Source organism: Cavia porcellus, unplaced genomic scaffold, assembly GCF_034190915.1.
Source record: "Cavia porcellus strain 051 isolate PalLab524CR breed Dunkin Hartley unplaced genomic scaffold, mCavPor4.1 scaffold_11, whole genome shotgun sequence".
NCBI classification, from domain to species: domain Eukaryota; kingdom Metazoa; phylum Chordata; class Mammalia; order Rodentia; family Caviidae; genus Cavia; species Cavia porcellus.
Window position 1 is genome coordinate 54,058,256 of NW_026947494.1, and position 21,272 is coordinate 54,079,527.

At 34.2% G+C, this 21,272-nt stretch overlaps 1 protein-coding gene across 4 annotated transcripts in view; it reads right to left on the reverse strand.

The window, feature by feature from the left end:
• Window positions 1–421: 421 nt before the first annotated feature.
• The window catches only part of Trim23 (tripartite motif containing 23), a 47,200-nt gene continuing 26,349 nt past the window's right edge, over window positions 422–21,272 (reverse strand). For all 4 annotated transcript variants that reach the window (XM_013153970.3, XM_003461594.5, XM_063258249.1 and 1 more), the window contains 5 exons: window positions 16,607–16,741; window positions 7,195–7,324; window positions 6,568–6,678; window positions 5,287–5,411; window positions 422–2,684 (listed from right to left, as the gene is read on the reverse strand). In XM_013153970.3, coding sequence (XP_013009424.2) covers window positions 2,505–2,684; window positions 5,287–5,411; window positions 6,568–6,678; window positions 7,195–7,324; window positions 16,607–16,741 — 681 coding nt within the window. In that variant the 3' untranslated portion in view covers window positions 422–2,504. The remainder of the gene's footprint in view (window positions 2,685–5,286; window positions 5,412–6,567; window positions 6,679–7,194; window positions 7,325–16,606; window positions 16,742–21,272) is intronic.

Here is a 21,272-nt window from a genome sequence, read left to right on the forward strand (position 1 = left end):
TGTCTCAACCAGACTAAAAAGAAAAAAAAGTCACTTAAAATGCTATGTTCTGGGGACTAGGATATAGCTCAGTGGGGCAGCACCTGCCTGATAAATGTGAGGTCTTGAGTGCAATACTTAATACCTAAAGAATAAATCTCATGTTTAGCTCCCCCTTCAAAACACTGCAGTCATATTATTCAAAGGTGATGTAACATTAGAAATACAGAATACATTATTTCTAAATTTTTGCTTCATCAAATAAACTGCTAAACTTTAGTAGGCAAATCAGCTTCCCCACTTTTAATTGTGCCAAAGATCAAACCTGGGCCTCAAGTATGCTAGGAACACCCCCCATCCTTAATGACTTTTAAGTTGGTTACTAACAGAAATAGTAGAGGCGTGGTTCAAGAAATAGACTTCACTGAATAATGACAGGATGTTATAATGATTTTAATATTTTATTACTGTCTATACTGATCGTATGTGTAAAGCAAATAATGTCTTCTGGTGGTTTTAAGCATTCCTAAATTATAAACCAGAGTGATATACTTGACATAACTTTACATAACCCTTACAGTATTAGACAACGCAGAAATTCAGAGCTAGGAGGCAAATCTTAACATAGTGTATTTAAAACATCTGTTATTCTTAAGTTTGACATTTCCTAGAGGAAATTAGCACAATCATGACTAATTATTAATGAAAGACTACAACAACCACAAATAGTAATGGGAGCATGAAAACAATACTTTTTTAAGAAAAATCAAACATAAACCCTACTAATATATATACATTATAGTCAGGTCTGAGCCAAGTTTTAAAATTGTGTTCAGTTATACACTAAGCACGTAAATTACAAAGTTTAGCAAATTATTCAAATAATAATTTATAGGGAAAGCAAGTTTACATGTTAATGTTACATTTTTTTCAATCACCAAGTATAGAAAACAGTTTAAGGGTTCACAGGCAAATGCGACACCATTTGTGTTTTTCACAGTTACATTGAAATCAGTCAAATATTAAATAATTTAATTCCAAAGTATCACTTATGCACACAAACTACCAGTAATAGCATGACCTTTTACTTGAAAAATAAAGGACAAAATATACCTATTTACATATTGCCCATAACACTGATGGACTTTTAAATGCTTTGTTTTTCTAAAATTGTTTAAAAAACATCTGAAAAGTGAACCAAAACAGTACCACCTGAGTCACATCTTGTCATCAGACATCATTGTCCTTACAATAATTCGGCTAATAAGACTGAAGGTTGAACTTCACCCCAAAGTATGAAGAGCATAGAAGAAAAACTATAGCCATTTAAATATATAAAATCATGCTTCTGTGAGTATCATTTAAAAATGAGAAACAGTACAGCACGATCTTTTTACTTTTATTCACAATACTGCATAACAAATGTAAACTTTCTCAAAGTTTTGTTTCCTTCTGTAGACATGTCTTTTCTCTTAAATAACTATGAAGCTTTGTCATGAAAAGCCTTAACCATGTTTTTTGTTGAATAAATGCACTTATTTTGGGAAATATTTTCAAAATAAGTAATAGGTAGGAAATAAATATTGTTTTCTATTTAGTTTCTTTTATGTAAAGCTGATTTAATGCTTTGTTGTATGTAAAGTTATTTAGGTCTCTTATGTAAAGAACCACAAACTGGTTCTTTTTGTTGACTTTGTTTTACCTACAGTGACTCCCCCAAAGGATAGTGTTCTTAAACAAAAAACAAAACAAAACAAAACAAAAAAGCACAATACATTGAAAAGTAGAAAGACCAATTTAGAGTTCTGACTAGGAAATAAACCTAGGTGAAGATCAAATGACTTTCATACTTTATTAATTGCTCTGTATTTTAGTAGTACTAATCTGACACTCAAGCCTAGTTAATTAACATTTCATTCTGTGTTTTATACAAAATGCTTTAGGAGAAAAATTTTAATAAAACATTGTATAAAATATTCACTTTATTCTTTATACCTCTTTGCATTAAAGATGTTCTGTTATACTGAACAGTGAAGTAATCCTATTACCACCAAGTGCAGTTTATTCTGTTTCATTAAGTAACTGCCACGTCTACTAATAAGTAGCCAAAATTCAGTAGAAAGGCAAGTTTAAGAAATAACAACTTCCTTGTTCTACACAGGCTACAAAAGGTACTCAATTAGCTTATCTGTTTTTCACTGGGAAAAACAAAACCTTCATTTTGTCCTATCTCTATGACACCTTTCTTCCCAATATATGGGGTAATATATAATCTGGAAATCTTAAATATACTTTTTAAAAGAATGTATATCTAAGAAATCTCTAGTTAATTCAAACTAATCTACTATAATTCAAATTTTGTCACAGAATAATTTCTTAAAAGTAATAACCTACCTCATTCCCAGTCCAAGATTCTTTTCTGTGCACATTGTTAATTAACTATCATATTTGTGATATAGAATTTCTTATGTACTACATGCAAAATAACTCTGAACCACAAAACTAAATAATTGCGGCATTTGAAATCAAGCAACATCCAATACTCCAGCAGCTACAAGTTGCCGTGAAAGCCAGTCCAATCCTTCATACAGCCCCATACCACTTCGAGCATCACAGCCCTGAATGTACCAGCTACGGCCACAGCATAACTTATGAAGACTGAGAAGTTCAGTGATTTCTTCTACTGACAGTGCTCCAGCAACATCCTGAAAGAGATACACAGATATGTGTATTTTTTTCAGTCCATCCAAATTTTCATTTTTCTATTTTTTATTTAGGAGTCTATTGATAGAATTCTAGCAGAAACCTAAAGTTAAAAATCCATATTCATCCTTCAGTAATTATCCTGAAAGTAATAACAGAAAAAGAGTAGTTTTAGCTAAAATGTATGTATATGTGTGTGCATGTGTGTGTGTGTGAGAGAAAGAGACAGATACAGATATATAAAGAATACTCTGACAATGAAATCAGTGAAGGCTATGCAACCTGAGTGGAAGAAACTTAAGTCATTATAAGACATCATTTAGCAAAAAAAGAAATTAACACATTTTTCTATTAAAAATGGCTTATATAATAAAGAGTTTATCATATTCCCCACTCAATAAACCTTTTTTCCTACTTCTCAGGAACAATAGTAACAATTTAAGTAGTTTTCCAGAAAATTTTCATGCATATTGAGGCACATAAACACAAAAAAATATATTTTAGACTTTCTATAACTTGCAGGATTTTTACTTAACATGTTTATTTAAAATATCTTACATTATTAGCACATGCAATTTTCTACATGATTCTAACATAAAAGTTGAATTTCACTGTATGGATGCAACACAATTTATACAATCAGTCCTATACTGAATATTTACTGAAGTCATGTTTACATGCTATTAAAAATATTAATATAAAGTTATCCCTTTGTATCTGTGGGTTCTGCATCCAAGGACTCAACCAACAGATTCAAAATATTCAAAAACACCTCCATCAGTACTGAGCATGTACAGTTATTTTTTATTTATCATTATTCTTTGAATAACAAAGTTTAGCCGGGCCTGGTGGCACACACCAAAGGCTGAGGCAGGGGGGGTCACCATGAGTTCTAAGGCCAGTCTGGGCTAGATACTGAGTTCAAGACCAGCCTGAAACTATACAGTAGGACTCTGTCTCAAAAAACAGTAAATGAAAACCCCAAGAAGCAAATAAAAACATCAGTAATAATAAAAGTATAACGATTAACATAGAATTTACATTGTGTTATGTACTATAAGTAACCTATAGGAGATTTAAAGTATACAGGAGGATGTGTATAGCTTATATGCAAATATTATGCTACTTTATAAAAAGGACTTGAGAGTCCAAAGATTTTAGTACTACAGGAGGTCCTAGAACTAATCCCATAGATACTTAGGGAAGAATATACACATACATGTAACATATTCAGACATATATTTATATATATGTTTACAGAACATTTATGCAATGACTTTAGGCTAACCTCTGGATACTTGTCTACAGGATATATTACTAAACTTAGGTCTTATGCATCCAAAACTTTGGCAGATACTGTGAAACTGTCCTTTACAAAAATGCCTTGGACTAGTTTGACTCAGTGGTACAGAGTTTACCTATCATGTATATGTCTTCGAGTTTGATTCCTGAGAACAAAAAAGGCTCAGTTTGATAACCACACCAACAGTATCTGTTAATCTACATCTTTTGAAACACTTCACTAACAACCTGACAGGTGTCTTATTTGTATGTCATCCAGTATAAATAAGCATATATATATATATATTATCAGCTCTTAAGTTTGCCCCTATTTATGAGGAGAAACTTCTTTACTCATCATCCTACTCTTCCCCTCTAATGTTATCTTTCTATTGTACTGCACTTCTACTTGACTATTACATGTACTTAAAATCGTTCTCATCCTCCTAGAAGCTTGGGCTCAAGATTTAGGAATCTTCAGATACAGTGCTTGCAATACTTCATTCTCTCTATTTAGTCACTGAATTTTAACATTTCTATCTCCACAGATTCTCTCTGGCCTCCTGGCTTTCTCCTATAATTCTGGGTCTTGTTAACTGTGATATGAATAATTTCAATAGTTGACTGGATTTAATGAGTTACTCAACCTGGTTGAATGCACATTCTGCCTCCAAAATTAGTCTTAAAACATTGACATGATCTCATCACTCACTAGTCTAGAAACATAATGATGATTATTTGCTCACAGATTAAAACCTAAATTTCTCAATCTAGCTCTATCAGAGTCTCATAAAGTGATTGCACCTGTTACTCTATAATTTTTTTCATCATCCACTACCTGCATCTCACATACAGGTCTGTTTGATGCTCCCCCAAATTTATTTTCTCTGCCTGTAGTGTTCTTTCCTCTACATTCGATGTCCCACTCATAATTTCAACTCCAATCTTACTTTCAACTTAAATCCTACTTTTTTTACAATCTTACAAGATCTCTCACCTTTATAGCCTTTCTGTATTTCCCCCAAAGCTTTTTTCACTCCCACCCCCTTGTTCCTCATAATGCATTGTTAATATTACTTCCAGTTTTCTTTGTGGTAGAACTTCATAAGTATTCACAAACATACACTACAATATCTGATGATATACTCCAAGGTTCCCAGCCCTTTACACATAAATGTATTTAAAATACACATAAATTTTATAAATATCTTCTAAAAGATATTTATAAATATCTTCTAAAATGGTACTGTTTGAAATCTTTTCAACTGCTTTATGATATAGAATACAGAAACCTACTATAATAAGCATTCTAATATGTATTACCTGTTTGTTAGCAAAAATCAGGAGCAAAGCATCTCGGAGTTCTTTTTCTGTTAACAACTTTGCAAGTTCACTGTGTGCTTCATTAATTCTGTCTCTGTGACTGCTATCAACAACAAATACAACAGCTACCAAAAAAATTCAATTAATCACTTGTTAGCTTTCAGTGAATGAACCAAACATTTAATATTTTATTATATTATTGGTAGAGTTTGTTTACCACAACTATTTCCACATGAAGGCTGCCTACTTAATGACAGGAGAACCTACCAATAATTAATGGTATAATCTCAAGTTCACATTACTTTGTAGGTTCAGCTTTCTATGACAGGATTTACAACACTTGCTCTATCAAAAGCTGCTCTGTATATTATTTTCCTCTTACTAACTGAAAATAAGTTTCTCATACTCTTCCTTCTGATGCTATTATTTGAATTCTATTTCCTTTACAAACGGATAATCTTCAAAACAATAAAAGTCAACATATTTATCTTTCTAAGGTATTCTTCTCTGTAAGCTAAGCATCTCTAGACTTTCAATCATTGCACATAATCAGAAGTCCATTTTTTCTACATGTATTATCAAAAATTCCAAAGCAGGGGCTGGGGATTTAGCTCAGCAGCATAAGCGCGTGCCTTGTAAGCAAGCAGTCGTGAGTTCGATCCCTGGAACTGATAAAAAGGCAAAAGACAAAAAAAAAAAATCCAAAGTAAAAATTATCTGTCTGCCATCTAGGTGGCAAGTAAGATGATATATGGTACAGATGTATACCGAACTGGGCCCAAACATAAATAGTAGCAAGGTGGAATATATGTAATATATGCACTTTGGTCAAGAGTAAGCCATTGTATGTCCTCTGAAAATAACTAATAAATTAGGTATTGGTGCTACTGAGGGATTATAATTGACTAAATGTTTAAATGAATTGAACAGCAAAGCAAACACCACAAATACAAGTCTGTGCCACTATATTTTTTTGCCAGTGATCACAACCATATGAATACCAATAATGTATGTTAACTATTAACAGCAGCAAAGATGTAAGTGTAATCATCTAAACATTAAAGTACATTTTTAATTTATAATAATGGGTTTATTATGAGTAAGCCAAAAGTACATGTCCTAGGGTCATCACCATCAATTTTTTTAAAATAAGGGGCTGACCATTAATATATATTCAGTTATTTAATCTATTTTTAAATATCAGTTTTACAAGTTAAATCAACTTTTAATAAAAATTGTCTTACTAAATTTTTTACAGCTAAGGTACTATTGCTTACTTACCTTGAGTATTGAGGTAATAATGTTTCCACAATGGTCTTAATTTGTGTTTTCCACCTACATCCCAAATGGTGAATTTTAAATTTTTATATTCTACAGTTTCCACATTAAAACCTGTTTTTAAAAAAAGGTTACTTTTTATACTGAATGTATTTACAATGAATCACACATCAAATTCAGGCAACCCTATTTGTAATTGTGATTCATGAACTATCTGCATGTAGCAATACTCACAGAGCCCAAACAACTCCACTCCTAATCTTGCGAGGGATTTAATGGCTGCTAGCCCTCTGTACCTCTACCAGGATCCTTAGGGCCCTGATATCCATGTATCTTCCAACTCTGTATCACTACTCTTCCCCTAATCCTCAGCCAGGGTCACCAATCTTCTATCCTTTCTAATTGTCCCACCAATACAGTATTCTTTTTTATTATTCTCTCATCGACATTTTAGTCCCATAACCACAGAATCCTGCATTTTTTTCTCTAAAATACTGGTGTCTCAGAGTCAGAATAGACTTGATCTGCACAATCAATATCACATAAGACCCAGCTGTAAGCTAGGTCTTTTTTTTTATATTGTCTATAAAACGTTCAATGAAGTTAAAAGAAAAAGCAATATTTACTTACCAATTGTTGGAATGGGCTGCATGAACTCATCCTGTTTTAACTTAAACAAAATAGTAGTTTTTCCAGCACCATCTAATCCCAATGTAACAACACGAATTTCCATTTTGGGTCCAATGTGAACTCTGTTGTCCTATAATTTAAATTTTTAAAATCTTTTAAGACATGGAACTACAAAATAATAGCATGTATACCTTTATTAAAACAGTATTATTTCCACGTCTCCTATGCATTCTTCAATATTTCACAATATTCTAAATCTGATGTTCCTCAAGAACTGAATTCTTTTCCCTGGCTAAATCTGTCCTTAGTAAAAATGACCACTTTATTGCCAAATAAGTTAAAAGGAAAAAAAAAATACACATGCCCATTTAATTTCTCTAGACATTCTAGCTCAACTGAATCTTCTTTCAATAACGTTTTATGCAGTACTAAAACACTCAAAATAGAGCTAAATTAGTTATAAATAAAAACTGCTACTTGATTCCTAGAAATATCTACTATTAACAGTGTATATTTTCTCACTTTTCCTATGCATACACTAGGTAACATACAAAAAGAAACCTCTTTAAAGCTTAATACTACACAGTGTAACAACTGTTTCTCACTAGACAGATTATATATAATCGTTTTATTTCAAATACAGAGACCAAGTTTTTCTCTTTTAATGCTCTCATTATATTCCGTGAACCACGATTTAACCAATTCCCAAATGTTTGATGTTAGATCATTTCTTATTTTTTGATATTAAAAAGAATGCTGTAATGAACATATGTAATGTACATTCCCAGATGTGTGGCTTCTCTGTCCCATTTCTCTCATTTATAAAGAAAGGATAAAAACAGTATTAAATTTACATAGTTACATACAAACAACAAAATTACTAGTCAATTGAATTCAACAACAGATTAAGGGGATTACACACTATCCCAAAATGAGATTTATACCTAAAAGGCAAGGGATATTCAACATTTTAGTAGAATGGAAGACAAGGACAATATGATCACCTCGCTAATGCAGAAAATGCATTTAACAAGATTCAATATGATTTCATGATAAAACCACTCGATAAACTAAGAATAGAAGGAAAACTCAACTCAACATAAAATAGGCCTACAGATAACACCACAGTCGATAAAACACTGAAAAATTTCTTGTTAAGATAAGAAATATGATGAAGATACCCACTCTCACATCTATTCAACACTGTACTAGACTAGTAAGTCTAACCAGAGTAATTAAGAAAAATAAAATAAAATAAATGGAAGGCATCCAAATCAAATAGAAAAATAAAATTATCTTCACAGAGGACATGATCTTACATGGATAAAACTCTAGAAGATTCCTTAAAAATAAATAAATAAATCCAACAAAGATGCAGAACACAAAACAAATGTTAAAATCATTTCTGTATTTATACAATAATAATGAATAATCCAATAAGGAAATTAAAAAAAAAAAAAACAATTTCAGGTGGGCATGCCTGTAATTCCATTCAGGAGGATCACTGCATAAGAACTGAACTGCATAAAGACACCTTGTCTCAAAAAGCCAAAAAAGCTGGAGATTTAGCTCAGTGGCATAAGCGCCTCCTGGCAAGCACAAGTCATGAGTTCAATTCCCAGTACAAACAAACAAACAAAAAAACCCCAATGATGTAAAATAAAATTTCATTTTCAATAGTATTAAGAAGAATAAAATACTTAGGAATAAACCCAGGCAAGTAAGTAAAAGATTTATATGCTATAAACCACAAAACATTGCTAAAATAAAGAAGCCATAAAAGAAAAACACTCCATGTGCATGGATAGAGAAATTAATAGTCATATATAGTGTCGTTACTATCCAAAATGATGGTGCAGATTCAATGTAATCACTATAAAAATCCTAGTAACACAGGATAGGAGTCCAGCTCAGTGGTAACATTTATATAGCACACAGGCCCTGGGTTCAATCCCAAGGCATGTTTTTAAAAAATCCTTAATTATTTGCAGAAATAGGAAGAAAAAGCTGGGCATGGTGGTACACACCTGTAATCTTAGCACTTGGGAGGCTTGAGGTAGGAAGATGGCTATAAGTTCCCAACCGACTTGGTCTACAAAGTGAGTTCAAGGCCAGCCTGACACCTTGTCTCAAAAAGACAAAAAAAAGGAGCTGTGGATTTAGCTCAGTGGCCTAAGCGCCTGCCTTAAAAGTGCGTGGCTGTGAGTTTGATCCCTGGTACAAAAAAAAAAAGATAAAAATATTGGGAGAATAATCATCTATAGATTCTCAAAGGATACTCAGTAGTTAAATCAATTCTGAAAAAGAACAAAATTGGAGTGCAGACTTCAAAATATTTACAAAGCTATAATGATGAAAATCCTGTGGTACTAGCATAAAGATTAACATACTATATTTTAATAAAATAGAGCCTAAGTATAAACTTTCACATATGATCAAATGATCTTCAGCAAGGTTATCAAAGACCACTCAATGAAGAAAATATATCTCTTCAATAAATATGTGAGGGAAACTAGATACACACATATGAAAGAATGAAGATGGACAGTAATCTCAACCCACATACAAAACATGATATTAACTCAAAATGGTTTGATAGCACTAAATGTAAAACCCGAAATTACAAAAGTCTTTGAAGTAAAGAAGAAAAAAGCCTCGTGACGTTAAATTTGACAGTAACTTTCTGGATATTACAGGACACAAAGCAAAAATATTTGACTGGAACTGTTTGGTATACCAAATAGTTCCATTCAAATATCCGGATAAATATCCAGGATATACAAATAACTATAATCCAACAACAAAAGAAATGTCAAATAATGTAATCAAAGTAGGGCCAAATGATTTGAAGAGACATTAAAAACAGTATGTAAGTTGGCCAGGCATGGTGGCGCACACCTGTAAGACCAGCACTTTGGAGTCTGAGGCAGGAGGATCAATGTGAGTTCTAGGCTAGCCAGGGCTACATAGTGAGTTCAAGGCCAGCTTGGACTGCATAGTGAAAACCTGTCTCAAAAAAACAAAGAAGACAATATAAAAGTGGCCAACAAATACATGAAAAGATGAATATCACTAATCAAAATAATGCAAAGCAAAAGCAAAACAGATAAAACCTTGCATCAATTAAGATGGCTTCTATCTAAAACCAAACAAATAACAAGTATTGGATAAAATGTAGAAATTACAACCCATGTGCACTAAAGTTGGGACTGTAATATGGTGTGAAAACTGGAAAATGGTTTCTCAAAATATTAAAATAGATCTCCTCAATGATCAACTCCCTTCCTTCACTTCTGGTTGTATGTCTACAAGAAAATGTCTCAAAGAGATATCTGTAATATACCCACATTTAGAGCAGCAGATAATAACCAAGAGATGAAAGCAACCTAAGTGTCTATTGACAGATGAAATGATAAACAAAATACGGTATTGTTGCAGAATGGCCTGTACCACTGATTCCAGATCCCTGGCCCAGGCCCCACCCATGAGAAGCCAGCTTACTCCTCCAAGCCTTCTCCACCCAGGCACCTCTTGTAGAGACCTAGTCTTATGCTGTTTGTTACCGTGGACCAAGGACAAACAAGAATGAACTACAAATAGACAGAGTCAATTTAGTAGACAGGCAGACAGACAGGCCGCCAGGGGCCTCTAGGGCAGAGGAGCTCTATTTTCCTTTTATTCACCCAGACACAGGTACAAACAATTAATCTGCCTCAGACTATCAGTTAATACATGCTCAGGGAAACAACTTAAACTCAGCTGTACTTTTACTCTAGAACCTCCAACTGCCATCAAGCCTTTCTCCTTTGTGCACATCGAGAAGGCCAATTAAGCCTCAATTTGCCTCTGGTCTCCTACACAGCAGATACATATACAGTTAAATATTATTCGAACAAAAAAGAAATAAAATTCTCTTACATGCTACAACATGACTTTGAAAATATTGTTCAAATTGAAATAAGCCTGCCACAAAAAGATAGACAGTACATTATTCTACTTCTATGAAGTATCTAAGCTAATCAAATCCACAGAAACACAAAATAGAATAGTAGCTTCTAGGGGCCAAGGAGGATAGGCCAGATTGTTTAAAGAATAAAATTTCAGGTTTACAACATGAAAAAGTTCTGGAAATCTGTTTCACAAAATTGTGAGTATACTTAACAATACTGGCATATATGCTTAAAACCATGTAAAATGGTAAATTTTTTATGTGCTTTACCAAAGTAAAAGTAATACAACCTCAAAGTATCTTGTAGCTATACAGAGGAATTTAAAAATCATTGTATTTTATTATAATAGAGGGAAATTTTTAGAATTTAAAGTTAGAGAAAAGAGAAAAAATGTGTAAGGTATTCTATTTTTCAATGTGGGTAGTATGAGTACAATTATGTAAACACATGATTCTACTTTTTTTCAAGTGATGAATAAAACAAGGGGAAAAATCTAGCTTTGTATGGAATAAAAAGTACTGAGGAAACAAAGATAGAAGTTAAATGTCTCTTAAAGAACACTGTTTACAAATGTGATTCTCGACCCTGTAAATTGTGTCACATAATTATAAAACAAAGTTAAATTTTAAAACTACCTCTAAACGTCCAGAGAGCAGTAAGCAATAGAGAAAAAAGCACCTCTGAGAGTCACCACTTAAAGAAGACAAGGAAGGGAGAAGGGGAACTACGAAGAATCTGAAGTGTGAATTGAAGCCACAGAGAAAGTAAAAAGAAAAACTTCAATTAAGAAGGTAGTAGCTGGCAACAACTTCACCAGGAGCCAGACTCACTGCATGAGTTGTTGGAACCTGGGGTTGCACAGTTACAGTTACAGTGGCAGCTGAGAACCAGAGGCCTCTGTAGAGAGACATGTCAGTGAAAGACAGTGGCAGACGTGGAGGCCTGCACTAGCTGGCAGTGCGCACAAAGGACTCAGTCCTCTTACAGGACAGAGAAATTGGCTGGGAGCCATTTTGAAATCAGGCCACATAGGCCCAGAACCAGAACTGCTGCCAGCTTGCTCCAGCAGCTCCTAGCTGGGCGCAGGCCCATGGAAATTGCTTGGACTGCAGCAAGTCCAATGAGTACGGTCTTTCTGCAGTCCAAGAAATAAGCAGGCCTGCTAAGGTTATCTACTAGTTCACCATAAAGCAGTAGCTGGCTTGCTGGAACACAGTGGCTGGAACACTGTCTTCACAGGCTGTCTACTAGTAAACCCAGAGACAATGATGGGAGCGAACTCTCTGAGTTTTTTTTTTCTTTTCTTGTTGGTTTGTTTTGTTTTATTCTGTTTGTTTTTTTTTTATTTCTCTTTCTCTTTCATTGCTTTTTTTTTAACGAGTATGAGAATGATCCCTAACCTCTTTGTGGGTGTGGTTCTGTTCTGTTCTACCTTTTATTTCTTTCACCAAGCGGTTTTATTCAGTCTTCTGCACCAGTTTCCCCAAATTGGCAGAATGCATCATTGTCCTCCAAATTACTTGTAATCTTTCTCATTTCTACTTCTCTATTTTCTCCTTAATCCATTTTAAATTTTAACCCTGAGGTTACACATTGCAGACTTACAATTAACCATATAATTATTTGGTTTGTTTTACGTTTTGTAGTATAATCTCAAATCTAGTTCATACTTTTAAAAGTTGCAAGTTAAGGGTTAACTCAGTTTGTTATTTTATAAGCTGTGTTTGAGGCTATTGGTACCACTACAAACAAAATCAACGTAATTGTTCTAATCAGCTGTTGGCCATGATAATCCATGACTGAGATTAACTAAGAAAATACTGTGGCACAATGCCAGAGAACAAGAGACTAGGCCAAACAAGCAACAACTTCTGTTCCTCAACAAACTGAAGAGGTAAGATCTTCCAAAAGACTCAAAACACAAAATCATGCTACAGCTAGAAGATACATCAGAGAAGTAATCATCACCTAAGTTTCCTAAATATCACCAATAAAGCAACCCATGAAAGCAACCATAGACATGACATGAAAGCAACCATAGACAACTTACAAGCATCACTGCAGTAATTAAACTAAAAAAAGAAAAGAAATAACAAGACACTTAAGATGCCACCTCAGACATCCAGTTCACCAAAGGCAAATACACAGGACAATGAGGTGAGACAGTCTGAAAGCCCCACACCAGGTCTCTCTGAAGTGGTAAAAACAAAGGAATGTAATGAGGCCCTGGAAAAAATTAAATCAGAAATAATCTCTCAAATAACTACAGAGATTAATAAAATACACACTATGCTGAGCGATGTTAGAGCAAATATAGACAAAAAATAGACAAAGCAAATTATGGAAGCATAGCATAGGAAACAAAAGGAATCCATAAAGCAGATATCCAGGAAAATAAAAATTCCATTGAAACTATACCTGCATGGCAATCACAAGGTCTTGAATTTGATCCCTGGTGTAGAGAGAGAGAGACAGAGAGAGAAAGAGAGAGAGAGAGAGAGAGAGAGAGAGAGAGAAAAGGAAAAGAAAGAAAAAAAAAGAAGGAAAGAAAGAAATGAAAAGGAAGTATTTGAAGCAGATTAGGCCAATCTCAGATACTGAAGACAGGCTTGCAGTTAGGAACCAGGAAAAGAAAGATTTCACAAAACTAACAAGGTACCATGAGAAATCAATCCAGCAGCTTCTAGATGACACAAAGAGTAACTCAAGATTAACTGGAGTTAATGAACAAGCAGGAGATATCACAAATGACATGAAAAACATGTTCACAGACATTGTGACAGAAAACGTTCCTGGTAGAGAAAAATGAATTTGACATACAAATAAGTGAGGCATATAGAACTCCAATTAGCAATAGTCAAAAAAATTTACAGCAAGGTATATTATAGTCAAGATTATAGAAATTCAACACAAAAATAGAATCTTAAAAGCTATTAGAGAAAAGAAACAAATCACACATAAAGGAAAGCCCATTAGAATTACAGCTGACTTCTTAGCACAAACTCTCAAGTCAGGAAAGCTTGGCATAAAGTACTTCAAGATCTAAAGGAAAACAACTTTCAACCCAGATTGATGTATCCCACAAAACTATTTTTCAAATTGATGGAGATGGGCTGGGGATTTAGCTCAACGGCGTAAGTGCCTGCCTGGCAAGCGCAAGGTTGTGTGTTCGATTCCCAGTACTAAAAAAAAAAAAAAAAAACTTGGTAAACTAAAATTGATGGAGAAATAAGATATTTCCATATCAAAGAACATCTGAGGAAATTTATGACCATCAAATCAGCCCTTCAAAATGTTCCAAAGGACATTCTAGAAAAAGAAAATAAGGTCTACAGCTCCATAAACTCCAACTCCAGAAGGAATTCACCAGGAAAGGCAAACAATTAAGAAGAAAGGAAAAAATGGGGGAGCCAACAATAGGATAATAACTTGACAAGGATAAGTCAATACATATCAGTTTTAACCATCAATGTTAATGATCTCAATTCACCAGTCAAAAGACAAAGACCAGCAGAACAGATCAAGAAGCAAGATTCAACAATATGTTGCACACAAGAAACACATCTCACTCAAAAAGAAATTCACAGACTGAAAGTCAAAGGATGGAAAACAAAACTACATGCAACAGGAATGCAGAAAAAAGCAGGGATAGCTATTCTATTTCCAGACAAAGTGAATTTCAAGCCAAGATTAAGAGACCTTTTTTATGAAGGTCATTACATCCTCGTTAAGGGAACAAGAGGAAGAGATAACAATCATAAATATATATGCAACAAATACCAGTGCACCCAGCTATAAAAAACTATTACTAATGGACATGAAAAATCAAATAAGCACTAATACAACTGTATTGAGAGGCCAGGGATTAGGCTCAGTGGCATAAATGCCTGACTGGCAAGTACGAGGATTGTGAGTTCGATCCTGGATAAAAAAAAAAAAAAGAAAGAAAGAAAGTGCTGCCAACTTCAAGGGTATTAATAAAGTAATCTTCAAATTAAAAAAAATGTATTAGAAGACCTCAATACCCAACTGTCACAAAAAAGACAGATCAACTAGACAAAAAATCAATCATGCAATATTAGAACTAAATCAAACTTCCGAGCAAATGGACTTAGTAGATGTCGACAGTGTTTTCTACCCTACAATATCAGAATACACATACTTCTTAGCTGCACATAGGACATTCTCCAAAAGAGACCATATATAAGCTCATAGAATATGCATAAGTAAATGCAAAGGAATTCACATTATCCCATGCATACTATCAGACCACAGTGCAATGAAATTGGAAATCCATGCCAAAGGAAACCACGAGAAATTCATAAACAAATGGAAATTAAATAGTAACCTACTCAAAAACCAGTGAGTCACAGATGAAATTAAAAAAGAAAACGGACAGCTTTTATATGTGAATGACAATAACAATACAATATACCAGAACTTGTGAGACCAGTGAAAGCAGTCTTAAGAAGGATATTTATAGCAGTAAATACCCATCTCAGGAAAACAGAGCAAGCAGATATATACAACTTAATATTGAACCTCAAACTTCTAGAAAAAGAGGAGCAAGCTAAACTGAAAGCTTGTACAAAGGAGGAAATTATAAAGAACAAAAATGAACACACTGAAGACTAAAAAAAAAGGATCAATGAATTGAAGAGTTGGTTCATGAAAGATTAAATATAATTGACAAACCCTTAGCCAATCTTATAAAAAAAAAAAAGACTTAAATCCATGTAATTAGGAATGAAAAGGGTGAAAGACCCTGAAGAAATCCAGAATTCATTATAAAAATTGAATTAAATATAAATGCCAAATAAGGACTTTGTTTAGATTCTTTCTCAAAAAATACTGATTTTTTTTGGAAATAACACGGGCAATCTGAATACCAACTGGATATTTGATAACCTTAGTGGAAATAGTAACAGGATTAATATTAAATTTTTTAGGTATCTAACCTTTGAAAAAGAATTCTTATCTTTTGGAGATGCACACTAACATATTTCACAGATAAAATGATACAATACTGGAATACAATCATATGATGCTAGAATTTACTTCAAAACATCCCAGAGACTACAGACAGAGGAATGGAATAAAGGACATATGACATAATAAATTTATACTTTTTAAGTTGGGGAATGAGTACAGGAAAAATCATAATATGATTTTTTTCTATTTTCCACTGATGAAAAGTTTACTTAGAAGTGCATATTACACTGATTTGATTACTAAACATTATATATACATACTGCATTACCATAATATACCCTATAAAATACGAATTATGAAAGTAATTTTTAAAAAAATGAACCTGTTCTACTTGGGGGGAGAACTTTTCTTAAAAAGTCCAGTATTTAACTAATTTCTTAGTTGTATATTTGAGCTGATTATAAAGAAATGTAAATTAATCATGATTTGTCTGAAAACACACCTAAACATGATACATTATGATACATTACCTTTGTAAAAGTGACAGGGATGCTGGCATCCAACTGAATATGATCTGCAACCTCTGTAAACTGGTGTTGCTGTTTCTGCAATGTTTCCAATAATCTTGTAATTTCCTGTTTTGCCAAGACAACTCTACAATCATCCTAGAAAAGGGACAATAGTATTTCTCATAACCTTTTTCTTAAAGAAATAGAGATTTATCATTGCCAACTTACAATACAGTTCCATTTAACACTACAGTATTGTTAATAAATAGAAATTTGACTAGAATAATTGAACAGACTTAACAGAAAAATAAATTGTATAATATTCACAAATGAAGAGAATAAAACATAACTATATGTGATATGAATTTTATAAATATAACCTAAGACATAGCATAGAGAACTCACCTTGTATAATTCCACCTATATTAATTCTTAAAACAATCAAAAGTAAAACAGCTATCAGAAGTCAGAAGAGTGAGTTAGATGCACTAGCACATGTCTAAAATCCCAGCTACTTAGGAGGCTAAGACAAGAGGATTGCAAAGCTAAGGCCAGTCTGAACAACTTATACCTTGTGTCAAAAATAAAAAAGAAAAAGGGCTAGGATGTAGCTTAGTGTTAGAGCACTTGCCTAGCACACAAAAGGCACTGGGTTCAATCCCTAGTACCAGCAAAAAAGTAAGCAAAGTTCTTTACCTTTGCAGAGTTAGGCAAATAACAAACAGGGGACTTTTGAGTTACTGGCAATCTTATTACTTGATCTGAATGTTGGTTACACAGTAAATGATCAACCTGAAAATTCAGCCAGCCAAACATTTATATACACACATCTCTATTCTACTTCTACATTAATTTTTAAAATAATGTAAGTACTGTTTTTTTTAAAGGATGAAAATCAAATGGAGAAGTTTCCGCCCTCTCAAAATAAAGTACTTTCCAGTCCTGAATATTATTTCCATATACCAATATAGTTTTCATATGAAAATAATCTCCTGATCTAGAAGGTACAGCATCCGCCCAGTCTGTATGACAGCCTAAGGTTGAAACTCAGCACCACAAAAAAAGGAACACACATACATACATACACACAAACTCTCAAGAATATGTAAACCCTACGATAGTAGTATTATTATCTGCTTTGCTCATTATTTAATACTTAGTTGATATTAGTTGATAAAAATTAGTTGATAAAAATTCTATTACACTGCTCAGAACAGAGTTTTAATCTTTCTTTCTCTCTCCCCTCACGCCCCACATACAATCTGACACCATAACCTAAAATACATGGGGCACTTCCAACACCCAGTATCCAAGCCATCTTGTCTCTCCTAGAATTCTATAAACAGTCTCCTGTTGAACTTTCTTTACATCTTTGATCTCCTTCAGTCTATTTTCAACACAACATTCAGTGATCCTTTTAACAAGTCACCTTTGTTCTCAAAACACTACAGTACCCCATCACCAACAGTTGAAGTTAAAATAGTTTACAGAGCTTTCCTTACACATAATGCTAAGTGATGCTGTGATGGTTTATATATAGATGTCCTCTCAAAGCCTCATACACTCATAGCTGGGGCTTTTGGGAGATGACTGTTATAGGGGTGAGCAACATTCATCAGAAGATTCATCTACTGATGAGTTTATAGTTCTATGTGATATTGGGAGGTAAATCTTGGTTGGGTCACCTTGGCACAACCTGAAAAGGTCCATCTCCCTCCTGCACACTTTTGCTCAAAGCCAGCCTGAACTATATAGTGAGATCCTGTCTCAAAAATCAAAACAAAATAAAAACAAACAACGAGAAAAATCCTCTAGAAGAAAACACGTGAAAATTTCAGGACATGGGATCTAACACTCAAAAAGTACAAGCAACAAAAACAAAAACAGAAAAGCAAAATTATATCAAATGAAAAAGCTTTTGCACAACAAAGTAAATAGTCAGCAGAGCATAAAATCAATCTATAGGAAATAGCAAAATATTCCCCAATAATCCAAAAGAAAACAGACAAAAGACTTGGATAAACAGTCCTCAGAAGAAGATATCCAAATATCCAACACATATGGAAAAATGCTCAACATTACTAATCATCAGGGAAATGCAAATCAGGACTACAGTGAGCCACTTAGAAAGGCTAATATTTAAATGTAAAAAGGTAAGTGTTGGTAAGGTTGTTTAACTATATTGCCCAAGCTGATCCTACACTCCTGAGCTTAAAGTGATCCTCCTGTTTCAGTCTCTCAGGTACTAATACTACAGGTGCATACTGCTGTAACTAGATGTTGACTAAAATGTAACCTAGTACTTACAGCCATTATGGAAAAATAGTATGGGGGTTCAAAACTAGAAACAATTAGTACATGATTCAGCAATTCCACTAATAGGTATATCGACAAAGGAAATTAAATCAGTACGTCAAAAAGCTATCTGCATTCCCGTGTTTATTATGATACTGTTTACAACAGTTAAGACATGGAATCAGTATGAATGTCTAACAACTGATGCATGGATTAATAAAATGTGCTCTACACTCAAAACTATAATGTTAAATGAAATAAATAAGGCACACAAGTTTAAACATTGCATTGTTTCTCTTGTGTGAGAAATCCAAAGGAAAAATGAGCAAAACAGAGGATAGATATTGGGAAGCAGAAATAAAATGTTCAAACGGGAAGGGAAGGGGAACAATGGAGGTTCTGGGGAGGGGAAAAGGAAGGAAAGAAGACATTTTAAAAAAGAAAGGGAGGGAAAAACGGAAACAAAGCTTTCACAAATGGAGAGGGTAATGGAGAAAAAAAAGTACTAACACATACTATTTAGAAGTACTAATCCCCTATGATAAATGTGATCATGATGCATGGCAATCATGTACTAAAAAAAAGATAAAAAAATAAGGAGAAGGTTAGGTATGGTGGCACAGGCCTGTAATCTCAGCAATTGGGAGGGTGAGGCAAGATTGCTGAGTTCGAACCCAATTTAGGGCTCCAAGTGAGTTCAAGGCCAGCCTGAATTGCAGAGTGAAACTGTCTCAAAAAGAAAAATAAGTAAGTAAAAAATAAAGAGAAAATAATATAAAATGAGTGAAATACGTCAGGTGCAGAGACAAACACCACAAATCTCAATCATAAATCAAATCTAAGAGTTGTTCTTGTAGAAGCAGAGAATAAACCAGTGGTTAACAAAGCCTGCAAAGGGCATGGAGGGAAAGAGAATAGAGAGAGGCTGGTGAATCAGCACAGATACAATAGATAGGAGAAACAAGTCCTGGTGTTTTACTACAAAGCAGGGTTAATACAGAATGACAACAATATAGAGATTGAGTATTCTATGTCTGAAATGCCTGGAATGAGAACTGTTTCAGATTTCAGGGATTTGCAGATTTGAGAATATTTATATAGATGTTACCAGCTAAACATCTCTAATTGAAAAAAGCAAAATCTGAAAAGCTCCAAAACTAAAACCTTTTTCAGGGTCACAGTAGTACTCAAAAAGTTTCAGATTTTAAACTGGGCAGGGTAATCCGAGTATTATGGGAGGCTAATACAGGAAAATCACAAGTTGAAGCTGAAACTAGGCAATTTAACAATTTAGTGAAATGCAGTCTAAAAAAAAAAAAATTCACATTCTAAAACATGCATTTTTGGTTTCTGGATTCTCAGTCTACAGTGTGTATTCTGAAATAACTTACAGGGAATGTTTTGTTGTATTTTTTAAAATATTAGCCATTCTAATTGGAATGACCAAAGCATAGTTCATAAAACTCAAGATTTGCTTGACTTTCTCCCATTCCCCCAGTGATTAGTGATGTTTGCCCATTTTTGCCTGATTATTTTGGGGTATTTTGCTGTTGAGTTACTTGGGTTCCTGTCACATACACAATTCCATATAAATATACATAAAGAGATATATACTCTTTAAGTTCTTCCTGTTCAATGTTCTCAACACATAGAAATGATGGCTATGCTCATTTCTCTAATATCATCATTATACAATGTACACATAAAACAGCAATTGTATCCCATAAATATGTACAATTATTACATATTAAAAATTTTAAAACAAAAAAACTAGGGTTTCCGCTATTTGGGATTCCTGCACCTCACCATCAGTGTGCAGAGGAGGGACTGGGCGGATCTGGGACGCTTGCATGCGCCTCCCCGTGTGTCTGGAGGACTGTGGATATCTCAGCAAGCAGGGGAGCATCGCAGTTTCCAGAGGCCCCGCGGCCTGTGGTAAGTGCCCAGTGCACTCTGCCCAAAGCCCAGACTGTTCGGGACCCTCCAGGCTTCGGGGTGCAGTGAAGTGGATAAGTGGGTTTGAGGCATCTACATCTACCTCCCCATCCCAGCTGCGCTTGGGGAACTGTGGAGCTTCCAACAAGCAGGTGGACGCAAAGTGTCCCTGAAGCCCAGCTTATCTGGAGCTACGGAGTTCTAAACAGGCAGAAGAGGGCCATTGGTTCTACAGGTCCAGTGGCTTGGGGTAACGGGGTGCCAGAGTCTCAGGAGCTGCGAACATAGAAGGGGAAGGAAGCTTTCAAATAACACTTAAAACACAGAAATATAGGAAAATGACAAAACGAAAGACCAAATTACAACCTCAAACTTCCAGCCCATCTCAAGAAACCCTAGGAGCAATGTATATAGAAAAAAAACATATGCCATTCACCTCAAATATCAGACACAATAA